This window comes from Loxodonta africana, chromosome 14 (genome assembly GCF_030014295.1).
Source record: "Loxodonta africana isolate mLoxAfr1 chromosome 14, mLoxAfr1.hap2, whole genome shotgun sequence".
In the NCBI taxonomy this organism is placed as follows: domain Eukaryota; kingdom Metazoa; phylum Chordata; class Mammalia; order Proboscidea; family Elephantidae; genus Loxodonta; species Loxodonta africana.
The window spans coordinates 91,149,991-91,167,194 of record NC_087355.1 but is presented as its reverse complement, the minus strand read 5'-3'; the positions used below and the strand labels follow the sequence as shown (position 1 = coordinate 91,167,194).

At 49.5% G+C, this 17,204-nt stretch overlaps 1 protein-coding gene across 4 annotated transcripts; it reads right to left on the bottom strand.

The window, feature by feature from the left end:
• Nucleotides 1-10,994: 10,994 nt before the first annotated feature.
• Nucleotides 10,995-16,711, bottom strand: GSDMD (gasdermin D). 4 transcript variants are annotated; one of them, XM_010601713.3, is made up of 11 exons: nt 16,194-16,710; nt 14,995-15,214; nt 14,621-14,813; nt 13,638-13,806; nt 13,327-13,429; nt 13,030-13,083; nt 12,693-12,788; nt 12,410-12,585; nt 12,188-12,329; nt 12,014-12,087; nt 10,995-11,855 (listed from the first exon to the last, which is right to left on the bottom strand). In XM_010601713.3, the coding sequence occupies exons 2-11, from the start codon at nt 15,209-15,211 to the stop codon at nt 11,613-11,615; spliced, it is 1,467 nt and encodes a 488-aa protein (XP_010600015.1). In that variant the 5' UTR covers nt 15,212-15,214; nt 16,194-16,710; the 3' UTR covers nt 10,995-11,612. The 4 variants fall into 4 exon arrangements, with proteins under 4 accessions (XP_010600015.1, XP_010600014.1, XP_003422463.1 ...); XM_010601712.3 differs by having other exon boundaries at nt 16,285-16,709; XM_003422415.4 differs by lacking the exon at nt 12,693-12,788 and having other exon boundaries at nt 16,285-16,711.
• Between the last annotated feature and the right edge of the window lie 493 nt (nt 16,712-17,204).

Below are 17,204 nucleotides of genomic sequence, written 5' to 3'. Positions count from 1 at the left end.
TCATATCAGATTACTACGAAAAACTGTACTCTAGCAAATTTGAAAACCTAGAAAGAAATGGATGAATTTCTAGAAACACACTACCTACCTAAAGTAACACACACAGAGGAAGGGCAAATAAATAGACCCATAACAAAAGAAGAGATTGAAAAGGTAATCAAAAAACTCTCAACAAAAAAACGCCCTGGGCTGGACAGCTTCACTGCAGAGTTCTGTCAAACTTGCAGAGAAGAGTTAACACCACTACTACTAAAGGTTATTTCACAGCATAGAAAGGGATGGAATACTCCCAAACTCATTCTATGAAGCCAGTATATCCCTGATACCAAAACCAGGTAAAGACACGACACAAAAAAGAAAATTACAGACCTATATCCCTCATGAACTTAGATGCAAAAGTCCTCAACAAAATACTAGCCCATAGAATTCAACAACATATCAAAAAAATAATTCACCACGACCAAGTGGGATTCATACCAGGTATGCAGGGATGGTTCAACATTAGAAAAACAAAGTAATCCATCATATAAAGAAAACAAAAGACAAGAACCACATGATCTTATCAACCAATGCAGAAAAGGCATTTGACAAAGTTCAATGCCCATTCATGATAAAAACTCTCAGCAAAATAGGAATAGAAGGAAAATTCCTCAACGTAATAAAGGGCATTTCTACAAAGCCAACGGCCAACATCACCCTAAATGAAGAGAGCCTGAAAGCATTCCCCTTGAGAAGGGGAACCAGACAAGGATGCCCTTTATCACCATTCTTATTTAACATTGTGCTGGAGGTCCTAGCCAGAGCAATTAGGCTAGATAAAGGAATAAAAGGGATCCAATTGGCAAGGAAGAAGTAAAAGTATCTCTATTTGCAGATGACGTGATCTTATACACAGAAAACCCAAAGGAATCCTCTAGAAAACTACCGAAACTAATAGAAGAGTTCAGTAGAATATCAGGATACAAGATAAACATACAAAAATCAGTTGGATTCCTCTACACCAACAAAAAGAACATCGAAGAGGAAATCACCAAATCAATACCATTTACAGTAGCCCCCAAGAAGATAAAATACTTAGGAATAAATCTTACCAGAGATGTAAAAGACCTGCACAAAGAAAACTACAAGACACTACTGCAAGAAACCAAAAGAGAACTACATAAGTGGAAACACATACCTTGCTCATGGATAGGAAGACTTAACATTGTAAAAGCGTCTGTCCTACCCAAAGCAATCTATAGATACAGTGCAATTCTGATCCAAATGCCAACGACATCTTTTAATGAGATGGAGAAACAAATCACCAACTTCGTATGGAAGGGAAAGAGGCCCCGGATGAGTAAAGCATTACTGAAAAACAAGAACAAAGTGGGAGGCCTCACACTAGAACCAATTATACCCCAACAGTAGTCAAAACAGCCTGGTACTGGTACAACAACAGAAGATACATAGACCAGTAGAACAGGATTGAGAATCCAGACATATGAGCAGCTGATGTTTGATAAAGGCCCAAAGTCAGTTAAATGGGGAAAAGACAGCCTGTTTAACAAACAGTGCAAAAAATGAAACAAGACCCATACCCCACACCATGCACAAAAACTAACTGAAAATGGATCAAACACCTAAACATAAAATCTAAAATGATTAAGATCATGGGAGAAACAATAGGGACAACAATAGGAGCCCTAACACATGGCATAAACAGTATATGAAACATTACTAACAATGGAGAAGAAAAACTAGATAACTGGGAGCTCCTAAAAATCAAACACCTATGCTCATCCAAAGACTTCACCAAAAGAGTAAAAAGACTACCTACAGACTGGGAAAAAGTTTTTAGCTACGACATTTCCAATCAGGGTCTGATCTCTAAAATCTACATGATACTGCAAAAACTCAACTACAAAAAGACAAATAATCCAATTAAAAAATGGGCAAAGGGTAAGAACAGACACTTCACTAAAGAAGACATTCAGGTGGCTAACAGATACATGAGGAAATGCTCATGATCATTAGCCATTAGAGAAATGCAAATCAAAGCTACAAAGAGATTCCATCTCACTCCAATGAGGCTGGCATTAATCCAAAAAACACAAAATAAGAAATGTTGGAGAGGCTGTGGAGATACTAGAACACTTATACACCGCTGGAGGGAATGTAGAATGGTACAACCACTTTGGAAATCAATTTGGCACTTCCTTTAAAAGCTAGAAATAGAACTACCATACGATCCAGCAATTCCACTCCTTGGAATATATCCTAGAGGAATAAGAGCCTTTACATGAACAGATATATGCACACCCATGTTTGTTGCAGCACTGTTTACAATAGCAAAAAGATGGAAGTAACCAACGTGCCCATCAACGGATGAATGGATAAATAAGTTATGGTATATTCACACAATGGAATACTACACATCGATAAAGAACAATGATGAATCTGTGAAACATTTCATAACATGGAGGAACCTGGGAGGCATTATGCTGAGTGAAATCAGTCAGTTGCAAAAGGACAGATATTGTATGAGTCCACTATTATAAGAACTCAAAAAATAGTTTAAACAGAGAAGAAAATATCCTTTCATGGTTATGAGTGGGGGAGGGAGGGAGTGATGGAGAGGGGTTTTCACTAATTAGATAGCAGATAAGAACTATTTTAGGTGAAGAGAAAGACAACATACAATACAGGAGAGGTCAGCACAACTGGACTAAACCAAAAGCAAAGAAGTTTCCTGAATAAACTGAATGCTTTGAAGGCCAGCGTAACAGGGGTGGGGGTTTGGGGACCATGGTTTCAAGGGACATCTAAGTCAATTGGCATAATAAAATCTATTAAGAAAACATCCTGCATCCCACTTTGGAGAGTGGCGTCTGGGGTCTTAAACGCTAGCAAGCGGCCATCTAAGATGTATCAGTTGCGAGGCGGGGCCAAGATGGCTGACGAGGTAGAAGCTATCTCAGATCCCTCTTGCAACAAAGACTCAGAAAAACAAGTGAATCGATCACATACATGACAATCTACAAACCCTGACCATCAAACACAGATCTAAAGAGTTGACCTGAGTGACAGAGACTGAGGACGAGCAACCACGGGGAAGCAGCGACTGTTTTCAGAGCCTGGAGCCAGCGTCCCAGTCAGAAAACCTTGGCGCCGGGCTTTGGACTGGGTGCGGGGGAGCTGAGCACGGCATCCTGAGAGGGCGCAAACACGGGGCTCAGCCCTAGCCCCCAGAAGTGACCTCGGGGGAAGCCCAGCCAGTGCACGCAGGCAGAGCAGTGAGGCGGCTGACAGGAGGAGGGGTCACTGGGAGGCAGCGTCTGGTTTTGGACTGGGAGCGGAGGAAGTAACCACGGCTTCTGGGACAGCACAAGCACAGGATGCGGGCCTGACCCTCAGGGGCAATCTCTACCCAGCCAGTGCACACAGTCAACACGCCCCTCGGGAATCTCAGATAAAACAGTCATCCCAAGCAAGATAAGTAACTTTTTTTTTTTTTTACTCTCTCCTATTTATCTGAACCCTCCCCTCCCCTTCCCAGGCGGCTTCATTAACATTGGAATTTCCTGAGCCAGAGAGTGAACTGCTCTGCGGTTTTTCTTTCTCTCTCTCTTTTTTTTTTTTTTTTTGGTCTTTTCTTAACCCATTCTCCTGGCCTGAGAGAAGCAGCTACAAAAAACCCAGGGACCAAAAATCCTTCCCTAATTGGACTAAAAACAAAGAAACCAGCTCCAGCCAAGCATATGTGATCCACAGTCTTGAGCTTTCATCCCTATGGGGAACAAGGTGGCTTTTATAATGCAAAGGCATTTCTGATAGGGATCTGACTGTAATTGTTTTAGCAGATTACTGGAAAGACAAGTTTCCCAGGTCTGATATCTCTGCTTATTCAACAGAGCCCTCACTGACCCACAACAGGGAACTGAGGGCTGAAGCTCACCCCAGACCACCTAGCCTCCTGCCTTAGGGGTCTAAGGAGGGTGACACCTACCAATCTGTAGAGGTACTTGCACTGGGGGCCTAAGGTACAGCTGCAGAGCCCACCCACCAAAGTGCTTTAGGAATAGAGACACACCTACCTCACTGGCACTTGGGGGAAGCCTGTCAGCGTCCTGCCCCCCCTGGAGTGTGAAACCCTGCTGCTACTAGAATCTGGTGCACACAACTATCACCACTACCTCTCTAGGTGGATAGGTGACAGTCTGCACCACACACTTGATGACCCAAAATCAGATTCTACTCAAGAATAGTGAATGGACTCTTAGGCTTATACATCTGGTAACAGCCCAAACCAGCTGGTAATAGGACATAAGTGAGTCAAGAGCTACGACAATCAAGACAGTGCAATCTAGTAGCCCATCTACCTATATTGAAAGAAGACAAAACAAGATAAGACTCAGTGAGCAAATATAGAATAAATCACTACAGTATCTTAGTGATGGCTCAGAGACGGCAGTCGATATCAAACCACATAAAGAAGCAGACCATGATTGCTTCTACAACTCCCCAAACTAAAGAATCAAAATCTTTCCCAAATGAAGATACAATCCTGGAATTATCAGATACAGAATATAAAAAAGCAATTTACAGAATGCTTCAAAACATCAGGGATGACCTCAGAAATGAAATAAGGCAATCTACAGAAAAAGCCAAGGAACACACTGATAAAGCAGTTGAAGAACTCAAAAGATTATTCAAGAACATAGTGGAAAAATTAATAAATTGCAAGAATCCATAGAGAGACAGCATTCAGAAATCCAAAAGATTAACAATAAAATTACAGAATTAGACAACGCAATAGGAAATCAGAGGAGCAGACTCGAGCAATTGGAATGCAGAGTGGGAGATCTGGAGGACCAGCGAATCGACACCAATATAGCTGAAAAAAAATCAGATAAAAGACTTAAAAAAAAAGAAGAAACCCTAAGAATCATGTGGGACTCTATCAAGAAGAATAACTTGCATGTGATTGGAGTCCCAGAACAGGGAGGGATAACAGAAAACACAGAGAGAATAGTTGAAGATCTGTTGGCAGAAAACTTCCCTGACATCATGAAAGACGAAAGGATATCTATCCAAGATGCTCATCGAACCCCATTTAAGATTGATCCAAAAAGAAAATCACCAAGACATATTATCATCAAACTTGCCCAAACCAAAGATAAACAGAAAATTTTAAAAGCAGCCAGGGATAAAAGAAAGGTCTCCTACAAAGGAGAATCAATAAGTTCAGACTACTCAGCAGAAACCATGCAGTCAAGAAGGCAATGAGATGACATATACAGAGCACTGAAGGAGAAAAACTGCCAGCCAAGGATCATATATCCAGCAAAACTCTCTCTAAAATATGAAGGCGAAATTAAAACATTTACAGATAAACACAAGCTTAGAGAATTTGCAAAAACGAAACCAAAGCCACAAGAAATACTAACGGAAATTGGTCAGAAAACCAATAATATCAGATACCAGCACAACATAAGGTCACAGAACAGAACATCCTGATATCAACTCAAATAGGGAAATCACAAAAACAAATTAAGATTAATTTTAAAAAGAAAAAAAAACACTCAAAATAGGGAATCATTGAAGGCAATATGTAAAAGATCACAATAATCAAAAAGAGGGACTAAATGCAGGTGGCATAGAACTGCCATGTGGAGAGGGATACAAGGCGATATAGGACAATAAGATATAGCAGTTGGTCTCAACCCATCTGGAGGAAAGGAGAATGAAGAACACCAAAGACACAAGGTAACTATGAGTATAAGAGACAGAAAGGGCCACATAAACCAGAGACTACATGAGCCTGAGGCCAGAAGAACTAGAAGGTGCCCGGCTACAACCAATGACTGCGCTGATAAGGAACACAACGGAGAACCCCTGAGGGAGCAAAAGAGCAGTGGAATACGGATCTCAATTTCTTGTAAAAAGACCAGACTTAATGATCTGACTGAGACTAGAAGGACCCCAGAGATCATGGTCCCCAGACCTTTTGTTAGCCCAAGACAGGAGCCATTCCTAAAGCCACCTCTTCAGACAGGGATTGGACTGGAGTATGGGATAGAAGATGTTACTGGTGAAGAGTGAGTTTCTTGGATCAATAGACGTGTGAGACTATGTGGGCAGCTCCTGTCTGGAGAAGAGAGGAGAGGGCAGAGGGGGTCAGAAGATGGCTGAATGGACACAAAAATAGAGAGTGGAGGGAAGGAGTGTGCTGTCTCATTAGAGGGAGCGCAACTAGGAGTATATAGCAAGGTGTATGTAAGTTTTTGTAAACTTGGTTTGTAAACTTTCACTTAAAGCACAATAAAAAAAAAAAAACAAGGCCCCAGTGATTGGTGGAATACCAGCTGAGACATTTCAACAAACGGATGCAGTGCTAGAGGTGCTCACTCATCTATGCCAGGAAATTTGGAAGACAGCTACCTCGCCAACTGACTGGAAGAGATCCGTATTTGTGGCCATTCCAAAGAAAGGTGATTCAACAGAATGTGAAAATTATCAAACAATATCATTAATATCAGAAACCCTGGTGGCATAGTGGTTAAGTGCTACGGCTGCTAACCAAAGGGTCGGCAGTTCGAATGCACCAGGCGCTCCTTGGAAACTCTATGGGGCAGTTCTACTCTGTCCTATAGGGTTGCTATGAGTTGGAATCAACTCGACGGCACTGGGTGGATCATTATTATCACACTGCCTTAGGCTGGGTTCTCTAGAGAAGCAAAACCCATGGAATGACTATGTATACATATAAAAAAAAATACATATAGAGAGAGATTTATATCAAGGAAACGGATCACACAGTTGTAAAGGCTGGAAAGTTTCAAGTCCATCGGTCAGGCTGGAGGCTTCTCCCAACTCACATAGCTGCAGGGGCTGGTGAACCCAAGATCCAGTCTGTGGAGGCTGATGAACCCCAAGATCAGCAGACAAGCTGCTAGCTCAAGTCCCAAGAACCAGAGGTCAGATGAACACGAGCCAGCTGCAGGATCCAGAGCAAGCAAAAGTCAGCGAGCCTTGCCAGAAAGTCCACCTATATTGGATGCAAGCCACACCCCCAGGGAAACTCCCTTTCAACTGATTGGCTGCTCATCGTTGAGGTGATCACATTGCATCAGATGTCATCAAGGAGGTGATTACCACGTCATTACACGAGTGCCAAACTACATCATAACTGCCAAACCACTGAGAATCATGGCCCAGCCAAGCTGACACATAACATTCATGATCACACATGCACAAGTGAAATTTTGCTGAAGATAACTCAAAAATGGTTGCAGCAGTGCATCAACAGGGAGCTGCCAGAAATTCAAGCTGGATTCAGAGGAGGACATGGAGCCGGGGAGCATCTGACAAATGGACCCTGGCAGAAAGCAGAGAATACCAGAAGATTCTTACCTGTGTTTTATTGACTGTGCAAAGGTATTCGACTGTGTGAATCATAACGAATTATGGATAACACTGCAAAGAACGGGAATTCCAGAACACTTAATTGTGTTCATGCAGAACCTGTACATACACCAAGAGGCAGTCTTTTTAACAGAACAAGAGGGTACTGCATGGTTTAAAAACAGGAAAGATGTGTGTCAGAATTGTATTGATTTCACCAAATTTATTCTATCTGTATGCTGAGCAAATAATCTGAGAAGCTGGAGTATATGAAGAAGAACGTGGCATCAGGATTGGTGGAAAACTCATTAACAACCTGTGAGATGCAGATGACACAACCTTGTTTGCTGGAAGAGGACTTGAAACTCTTACTGATGAAGATCCAAGGCTGTAGCCTTCAGTATGAATTACACCTCAACATAAACAAACAAACTTCCTCGTAACTGGACCAATAAGGAATGAACAGAGAAAATTTTGAAGTTGTCCAGGATTTCATTTTACTTAGATCCACAATCAACGCTCATGAAAGCAGCAGTCAAGAAAACAAAGAACATATCGCATCGGGCAAATCTGCTGCAGAAGACCTTTTTAAAGTATTGAAAAGCAAAGATGTTGCTTTGAGCACTAAGGTGCACCTGACCTACGCTATGATATTTTCAATTGCCTCATATGCATGTGAAAGCTTGATAATGAATAAGGAAGAACAAAGAAGAACTGGTGCCTTTGATTTATCGTGTTGGTGAAGAATATTGAATATACCCTAGACGGTCAGAAGAATGTGTAAGTGTGTCTTGAAAAAATAGAGCCAGAGTGCTCCTTGAAAGTGAGGATGGTAAGACTTCATCTCATGTACTTTGGACCAGGAGGGACCAGACTCTGGAGAATGCTATCATGCTTGGCAAGGAAGAGCGTCAGAGAAAAAGTGGAAGACCCTCAATAAGATGGATTGACACAGTTGCTGCAACAACGGGCTCAAACATGACAATGATTGTGAGGATGGCACAGGACTGGGCAGTGTTTCGTTCTGTTGTACATAGGGTCCCTATGAATCAGAACCAATTCGATGGCACCTAACAACAACAACAGGGCCTGGGCTTGATCCAGTCCCCATTACTCTGGTTTTGCTTTTTAAGTAATCTTCAAGAGGGTTTCTAAAGGAGGACTGTGGGCCGTCTAGAAGCCATATAGTCCTATGAGGCATTGAGCTTCTTCATTGTGTGGGGGACAGCAGTTTCTAGGGAATTTGCAACCTGGATGGACTGTCCTCTGTATTGGTAGTAACCTCACAGCTGGGCCTGAATCCGGGTTTCTTGAGGTTAATTTCCCAGCCATAGCAGAACCTCTGTACCTTCCCTTTCTGAGTCCTGCACGTGACGTATCAGTGGTGCCCTGGGACTGAGGGGCCGCTTTGGCTATGCCACCCTCCACCCCACAAGCCTAGCACATTGAGGGAGGCTGGGTTCTGCTGTGAAGGTAGACTGGTGTCTCCATCAAGTAAAGGCTGTTTAAGTTCCAAGAGATCAAGAGCAACTCACTGGCTAGATCAGTTGGTCCCTACTGCTCCCTAGAAGTGGGGCCACTTCCCCCACTAACTGCTGAGGACCTGGATTTCCACCAAGGTAGAGCCCCTGCAAGTAATGAACTCAACACGTGCCCCAGGACCCGTTGACATTCCAGGGACCTGCAACTCGAGAATGATGAGGCCTCCTCTCTAGAAATAGTACATGTATCTGGATGAGACAGACTGTCTTAGTCATCTAGTGCTGCTGTAACAGAAATACCACAAGTTGGTGGCTTTAACAAATAGAAGTTTATTCTCTCACAGTCTAGTAGGCTAGAAGTCCAAATTCAGGGTGTCAGCTCCAGGGGAAGGCTTTCTCTGTTGGCTCTGGAGGAAGGTCCTTGTCGTCAGTATTCCTGTGGTCTAGGAGCTTCTCCACACAGGAACCTCAGGTCCAAAGGACATACTGTGCTCTTGGCACTGCTTTCTTGGTGGTATGAGGTCTCTGTGTCTCTCTGCTTGCTTCTCTCTTTTATATCTCAAAAGAGATTGACTTAAATTGTAGATTAATCTTGTAGATTGAGTCTACCTAACTGCCTGTAATCCTGTCTCTAACATCACAGCGATAGGATTTACAACACATAGGAAAATCACATCAGATGACAAAATGGTGAACAACTACACAATATTGGGACCTAGCCAAGTTGACAGATATTTTGGAGGGACATAATCCAATCCATTACACAGACTAAAGACCAGTTTCTTCAGTTGGGGTCCTCAGTCCTCCAGGAGCCTCCCTGTGACCCAGGAGGGCAGCTCTGTCTGCTGTCAGCCACATCTACTCCAGCATACCCATGGCTCCTGGGGGCTGAGGACAAGCCTGCTATCTTCGGCAGAATGTTCCTAAGTTCCCTGAGGTACAGGTTCCTTCAGTACTCCGGACAGAGACCGATCCTGGCACAATAACTAACTCATCTAGCCAAAAGTGCTCTGCCCCATTCTTACATAGGCAAGCAAGCATGCCAGGAGGGCTAGGGCACAGCGTCAGGGTGGGCCAGCTCTGAATGGCCAAGCCGAAGCAAAGGGTAGGTGCCCCGTAGCCAGAATTAAGGGCCAAGGGTCAGGTCAGGAGTGCAGACCCACAGCTCCACTCCAGTAATAGTGATCTGATATACAAATGGCCATTAACCACATGAAAACTGCTCAACGTTATTAGCCATTAAGGAGATGCAAATTAAAACCACAACAAGATATGAATTCACCCCCTCCCCAAACAGGATGGCTAGAATAAAACGCAACAAGTGTTGGCGAGGATGCAGAGAAACTGGAACCCTCACACACTGCTGGTGGGATTGTAACGTGGTGCAGCTGCTGTGGAACAATTTGGCGGTTCCTCAAAAAGTGAAGTATAGAATTATCATATGACCCTGGGTATATACCCCGAAGAACCGAAAGCAAGAACACAAGCAGAAACATGTATACCAGCGTTCATTGCAGCATTACTCATGATAGTCAAAAGGGGGAAACAACCCAAGTGTCCACCAACAGATGATGGATAAATACAAGGTGGTATATCTACCCAATGCAATATTACGCAGCCATGAAAAGGAATGGAGTTCTGATACATGCTGCAATGTAGATGAACCTTGGAAACATTATGTTGACTGAAAGGAGCCAGACACAAAAGACAAATATTGTATGATCTCCGCTTACATGGAATATCTAGACTAGGCCAACGCACAGGGACAGAAAGCAGATGCGTGGTTACCAAAGGCTGGGGGGAGCAGGGAGTGAAGAGCAAACGGACTGCGCTTCCTTTCAGGGTGATGGAGATGTTCTGGAAACAGAAAGCAGCGATGTTGCAGGACAAGGTGACTACACCCAGTGCTACCAAACTGCACACTTCAAACGGTTACAGCAGTAACGTTACGTGTATTTTATCACTCAAAAGAGTGGGAAAAACAAACTCGGTTATCAAGCTATAAGGAGAAACGAAGTTCAGGTACATGATACGACATGGATGAACCCTGAAAACATTATGTCGAGGTGATTCTGACTCAGTGACCCCACGTGATGGAGTAGAACTACCTCATAGGGTTTTCAAGGCTGAATTTTTTTTCTTGTTTATTAATGTATTTTAGATGAAGGTTTACAAAACAATCTGGCTTCTCATTAAACAGTACACATATTGTCTTATGACCTCGGTTACCAACCCACAACATTCAGCGCTCCCTTCTCCACCTTCGGTCCCTATCACCAGCTTTTCTATCCCCTCCTGTCTAGGCTGAAATCTTTATGGGAGCGGATTGTCAGGTCCTTCTCCTGCGGAGCCACTGTTGGGTTCAAACCACCAACCTTTCGGTCAGCAGCTGAGTGCTTAACCACGGCACCGCCGACTGAAACAAGACACAGAAGGACATATGCTGTGTGACCCCACTCTATGAACCATTCAGAATAGGCAAAAGGACAGAGACCAAAGTTTATTAGTGGTTACCAGGGGAAAGGAGGGGTGACTGCTTGACAGTTACGGCGTTTCTGTTAAAGGGGATGAGAAAACTTACAAACAGGTTAAAATAGTTGAAATGGCAAATGTTAGGTATAGATCACCATAATAAAAACTAAAAAGAAAAAAACAAAACCTAACTCGATGCCCGCTCCTTTGTGCACCAGACATTCATCCGCTTGGCCAGGTTGGGGGCCAGGCCTGGAGCATTGTCCTCATGGGCTAGCAAGGCTCCTGGCCCAGCCGTAGCAGCAGCGCCAGGGCGGCGTAGAGTGCACAAGTGTGGCCTTGGGCCTCGGGATCCCAGCACGCCTGGGGGGGGCCCACCTGCAGCTCTAGGCCACACTCCTCCAGCAGGACCCAGGCAGGGGCATCCTCGCCCCAGCTGCTCCCCAGGAGCCCTGGTGGCAGGGACACAGCCCTGGGCTCCTGCCACGGGGAGCTCTGCTTCAAGACGCTCCCCACCTGCCCGGACAGAGTGGCGGCTGTCAGGTGGGGGCCCCAGGGACCCCTTAGTCCTGAGTCCCCAGACACACAGCATCCACCCACACCCCTTCCAGGCTCTCCCAGGGGCCATGCCTTGCCCAGCTCAGCGCAACCCCCCACAACCTGTGCCCTCTCACCAGCTCAAGCTGCCTCGGCAGGGCCCTCGTCTCCAGCGCCTGGGCCACCAGCAGGTGCTGGGTCTCACTCAGAGCTGGGGAGAGACCTCTCAGGTAAGGGGGTTCTGGAAGACCCCAGCCAGGGCACCATATGCCTCCCCCTGCCAATACTCCGCACACCCCTGGGGCCCTCACCAGTCAGAGCTCCCAGCAGGTAGAAGACAGGGATGGCCAAGTCCTTCACCAGTTCTTGGGAGGGCAGCACCAGGCATTCAAGGACAGTGCCTACTGGCCCGTCCCGCGGCTCCACCCGCCCGCAGCACAGGCCCTGCTCCAGCTGGGACACAGGATGGGTGGGCAGTGAGCTGGCTGGCTGGCCCAGGCCTCGCTGCCCCCCTGCTTACACCTGCCTCTCACCGCCTCCTCCAGGTCCTGTAATGCCGGTGTGTCCAGGAGCAGCCTCCCCAGGGCCCCCAGCATCTCCTGCCGCAGCTCTTTGCTCAGGTTCTCCAGCTCCTGTGCCTGGGGCTCCACCTCTGCCCTCAGGCCCGCAAAGTCCTTGGTGACCACTGCCCGCTCCTCTGTTGGCCCGTCTGCAGGGACAGAGGCTGGCATTGCCCAGTTGCTCTCAGGGCTCTGGAGAAGCTAGGTCAGGAAGGGTGGCCTAAGCCTGGGGACAGAAGGGAGTCAGGGCACTGACCAGACAGGAATCTGATTGGCTGCTGGATGGAATCCATCAGCAGAGGGAGGCCCAAGGAACACAGGCAGTCAGCTCTACGGCTGGTGGGCTTGTGGGCTGGGGCACATGGAGGAGGGGAGGAAGACAGGGCTGGTCAGTATAGGGCATTCACCACCCCATCGCCCCGCCTCAACACTGGCTGGCCCGGGGTCCCTCTGTCCACCCTTGTGTGTGTGTGTTGTGCCCACCCACCTGGTTATCAGTCTGCCCCATGCCCTCAGCACATGAAGAGGCCTCAACGGCCCACGGAGCATACTTCTCCCATGGACAGCGGGCTGGGGGCAGGTCATGGCCTCACCTGCTGGGGGCTTCTGGAAGGTTCTCTGCTTCTTGTCCGGAAGGAGGAGGATGTCTGATGGCCAGACAGGAGCAGTGACAGGAGGCCAGTCGTTCCAGGCTCCGGCCTCCCCTCACCCATTAGGGTGCCCCAGCTCAGTTGAGGTCCTGCCCAATCTCCCACATGCCAGAGCTCTGACCTCAGCCACCCAGACCAGGGAGCTGAGAGGTCTGTCCCCAGCCCTCCAGGGGCCCTTTCCAGGCCTCCCTGCCTTGTCCCTCAGCCTAGGCCCCAGAGGACACCCCAGTCCCTGCTCACCCCAGTCAGGGCCAATAACGAGCTTCGCCACCTGGAAGGCAAGAATGCTGCCAGAAGGAATGGTGACCGTCTTCTTCCGGCTCAGGTGGCCCTGGCCCTCGCCCTGGGGAGGTGGGGAGGTGGCTCGGGGCTGGACTCTGGGCCCTGGGCTGTAGACGCTGGGGGGCAGGCTGGATGCCACTAGTGTTGACCGTCATTGGCTGTGGCAGCTCAGGCTCCTTGGCCTTCTCAGGGCTGTGCACAGTTCCCTGGGGCGCCCCCCCACCACTTCTGGTGCCTGCCCTCTGCTTGCCCTTGGGCCAGTCTCACACCTGCAGGCACGTGACTCCTGGCAGTGCAAACTGGCCTGAGCCCTCCTGCTTGTGGGTGCGCGTCACCTCCACCTCTTTCTGTGTCTGCAGCGCCTCCGTCACCACATACACATTGTCCCCGCGGTTCCGCAGCTGTTGCAGGATTTTGTGCTCCGGCTGCCGCAGGCGTCTGGAGTGGGCAAGGCAGGGGGTCCGCTTAGGTTCTGCTTAGGCACCGGGTCTACCGGGCCCCGACAACACGGCTTCTGCCCCAGGCTGGGCTGGCTGCGGTTCGGGCCTGTTTTCCTGCCTGCCAAGTGCGGTGATGGGGCCATGGTGCTCTGGGGACACCCAGGCACTGGGCAGTCACCATTCCACTCTGGGTTCTCCCGACTGTTTGTGGGCATAGTGGGTGCAGAGAGGAGGGATGACGTTGGGGAAGGTGCCCCCCCCACCAGCTGCTCCCCATCCTGTCTCTGCTCCTCCCAGGGTTCATATGGCAAGTCTCCCCTCCCAGCCCCTGGTCCACTCCAGTGTCCTCAGACGCCAGACCCCCTGGACCCTAGCCTGGCTCCTGTCCTCCCCCTACCTGGCTCTTCCTGGTCCCCGCCGGCTCCTGCCTTTCCCCATCTGGCCCCTTGGGCCCTTAGGATGAAGTTCTGGCAGCTGAGGCCCCAAATCACCTTTGTAGCCTCACTCCCTGCTCAGGCTCTGCCCCCAACACCCTTGCCTCTGGGTCCTCCTGCACAGGCCTCTACAGCCACCCTCCCTCACACTGTGTTGAGCCAGTGCTCCCACTGCCTAGGGCCTGTGCCGTTTCAAATTCAGACCCAGGAATCAAGGCCTGGAGGGACTGCTCTGGGTCAGTAGTGCCTGCCCCCACCAGGACCCAGCTTTCCTGGTGCACAATGTCCCACCTGCATGGAGCCACCCCCCAACCAGGGTCCAGCTTTTCTGGTGCACAGTGTCCCGCCTGCATGGAGCCCCATCCCACCAGGGCCCACCTTTCCTTGTGCAGGGTTTCCCAAGTGCTGGGATCCACGCGCAGTGTGAACACGTCCATCGAGGCGCTGGAGCTGCCAGACACAGTTGCTCCGCCTTTGATCCTGCCCTGTCCAGGAGCTGCCAGCTCCACGCTGCCCTGCACCCGCCCATCCATGGTGTCGTGGAAGTGGAAGGGGCCTCTGCACTGCACACCTGGGACGAGAGCAGAGCTTAGGCTTCTGACGCTGGCCTGATCCCAGGGAGAGAGCACAGCACTGGACACAGGCCCTGTGGCCTCAGGAGAGATCCAAGGCTGGTGCTGCTGGCAGTCTGGTCCCCGCTTGTCCCCCCTCCCACCCGCCCAGATGGGCTGTCTCAGCGCCAGGTCCGGTACCTGGTTCCGGGGCATTGGGATCTAGGATGTCTCGGATGGACAGATTGACAGACGTGTAGCGGGATCTCCAGAACCAGGAGGTTGAGGGCTTCCTGCTCACCAGGCAGTAGGGCTGGAAGCTGGTGGAACTCCGCAGGCTGTCCACGGGAATGAGCTCCCCAGTGCGATCCAGCTCCCGGACCACGCTGCGGACCACACCGCTGAAGGACGACGGCATCCCCTGAGGAGGGCGGAGGGTTAGGCACCGTGCTCTCAGGCTGCAAGAGCAGGGAAGAGGCTGGCTGGAGCTTGGATGCTTCTTGTGATGGGGAGCTCTTTCCCTCTAAAGCAGCCCACCTAGTAGTCCTGGGTTGCACTGACTGGCAGAAGCTCCTGACTGACTGCTGCCTGACACAGACGGTGTGCCCACCCAGCCGCCCTTGACCACTGCCCCACGGGACTGTGAGCACCCTGACAGACGGTGCTCACAGCTCTCAGCAGGACCCTGCCTGGCCACTGCCACTCGCTCCATGTGTTCCATGACAAGTGCCTGCAGGACACCAAGAGGCCTGGGGACCCAGCCTCAGCCACCCACTCAGGCCTCCTCCCTGTCAACATCACTTTGGCAGCCCGTCCTGGAGGAAAGAGGCCATCAGGGAGGAGCAGCGTGGGGCCATCAGGAGCCAGGGTCATCAGGAAGACAGGGACACTGGGGAGGGGCAGGACCAAGCAGCCACGCAACCACCTCCCTGGCTGAGAAGCCGGGAGACTGGGAAGGACACAGGCACCTGATGCCTGCACAGCCAGATGGTGCTGGTCCACCTGTCCTCAGGGCGTTCTCTGTGCCCGAGCCCACTAGCCACCTGCCCATGGTGCTAATTCCCAGGAAGGGTCGGTCAGTGGTCCGTGTGGGCCTGATCCAGAACCCAGGAGGCCTAACCACACTGCTTGGAACCCACCACTCCCTTAGGGAGCCAGCGCCTCCATGTGGCCTTGGAAACTGGAGGGTGAGACCCAAACGGCCTGGGGCAGAGGGATCAGGATGGCAGGCTCTGAGTCCAGCCCAGCCTAGCCAGTCCCGTGGGGCGCAGCCTGCCCAGAGCCCAAGAGTTGGCAAAGTCAGGAGGCTTGTGCATGCTTGGCCAGCGCCGCTGCCCACCCCCACCGCCCACCCCCACCCCACCCCACCCCACCCCCACCCCGCCAGCGGGCCGCCCTACCCCGAGGCGAACCGCGCGGGAAGCACTGAGCGCCGGCGGCTGGGGCGTCGCGGGGAGCGGGTGGGCGAGGGCGCGTCTGGGGCAGGCTCACCGGGACCCGGGGCCCGAGGGGTTCGGGAGCACGGAGCGAAGCGAGGCCGACCTGACGACTGGAAATGCCCGAGTTCAAAAGTGAAACCGGGGGCCTGATGAAGCTGCTGGCCTTCCCGGAAACGCCACGGGGCTGCCCGGCCCAGTCAGGGGCCGGAGCGGGGCTGGGAGCCGGGAAGCGTCTGCTTGGTCCCGCGCCTCTGCCTGGCCCCCCTCAAGCCGCAGGTCGTCTCCTTCTTAGAAAAGACTCGGTGCCAGTGCTTAGAAAGTCTAAAAAACAAAAACACTGTTAACGGATTGGGGTCAGTGCCCCGGAGCAGCGGAGCTAATGAAACGTACTCCCCAGAAAAAGAAAGTTTTATTAGGAGGTGACACCATGGAAAGGCCCCAACAGCAACCCAGGCTGTCCTTTACAGAGTTCCCCAAAAGCAGTGTTTACAGCAGAGCTTATATATCATTTTGGCAAGGATTGCCTAATGTTTTTAAGCACACAGCCCACAGATGGTCCTATACATCACAATACAACTGTAAGAAACTCTTTGTTAAAGTCAAGACATGCAAGTCAGACATCTGGACTCTAATCTGTATCTTTCTAACAGGCTGAAAAAAACTTACATAAGAATTTCTCCGCTAGTGGAGCTGACTTGCCAAATCCACTCTGAGACAAAGTGTGAGAGAGAAAGTTGCAAACCAAAAGCTCCAGGCAGCCTTCCTAGCTGCCGTCTTGCAGGCTGAAGGCCATTTCTCAAAAGAACAAAGAAGAGGAGAGAGACCCAGCCCATGGGAGCTGAGAGGGCCTCGTACCCCTTTGGGAAGAGACCAGAGCACCTGGTGCAATTAAAAAAAAAAAAAGCTTAGCGATTACTTAGAGTATCATTATGGCATTAGTTATGTCAAGCTTTCAATGACTCATTTTGAATA

What these genes read in the sequence shown, in the direction of transcription:
- GSDMD (XM_010601713.3), bottom strand. Translation starts at nt 15,211, where the DNA reads ATGCCGTCGTCCTTCAGCGGTGTGGTCCGCAGCGTGGTCCGGGAGCTG. An exon ending in GAAACCCTGCACAAGGAAAG is followed by an intron (nt 13,807 to 14,620) that starts GTGGGCCCTGGT and finishes TGCCCACTCCAG; the next exon opens with ACGCCTGCGGCAGCCGGAGC. An exon ending in CAGGAGTCACGTGCCTGCAG is followed by an intron (nt 13,430 to 13,637) that starts GTGTGAGACTGG and finishes CCACCTCCCCAG; the next exon opens with GGCGAGGGCCAGGGCCACCT.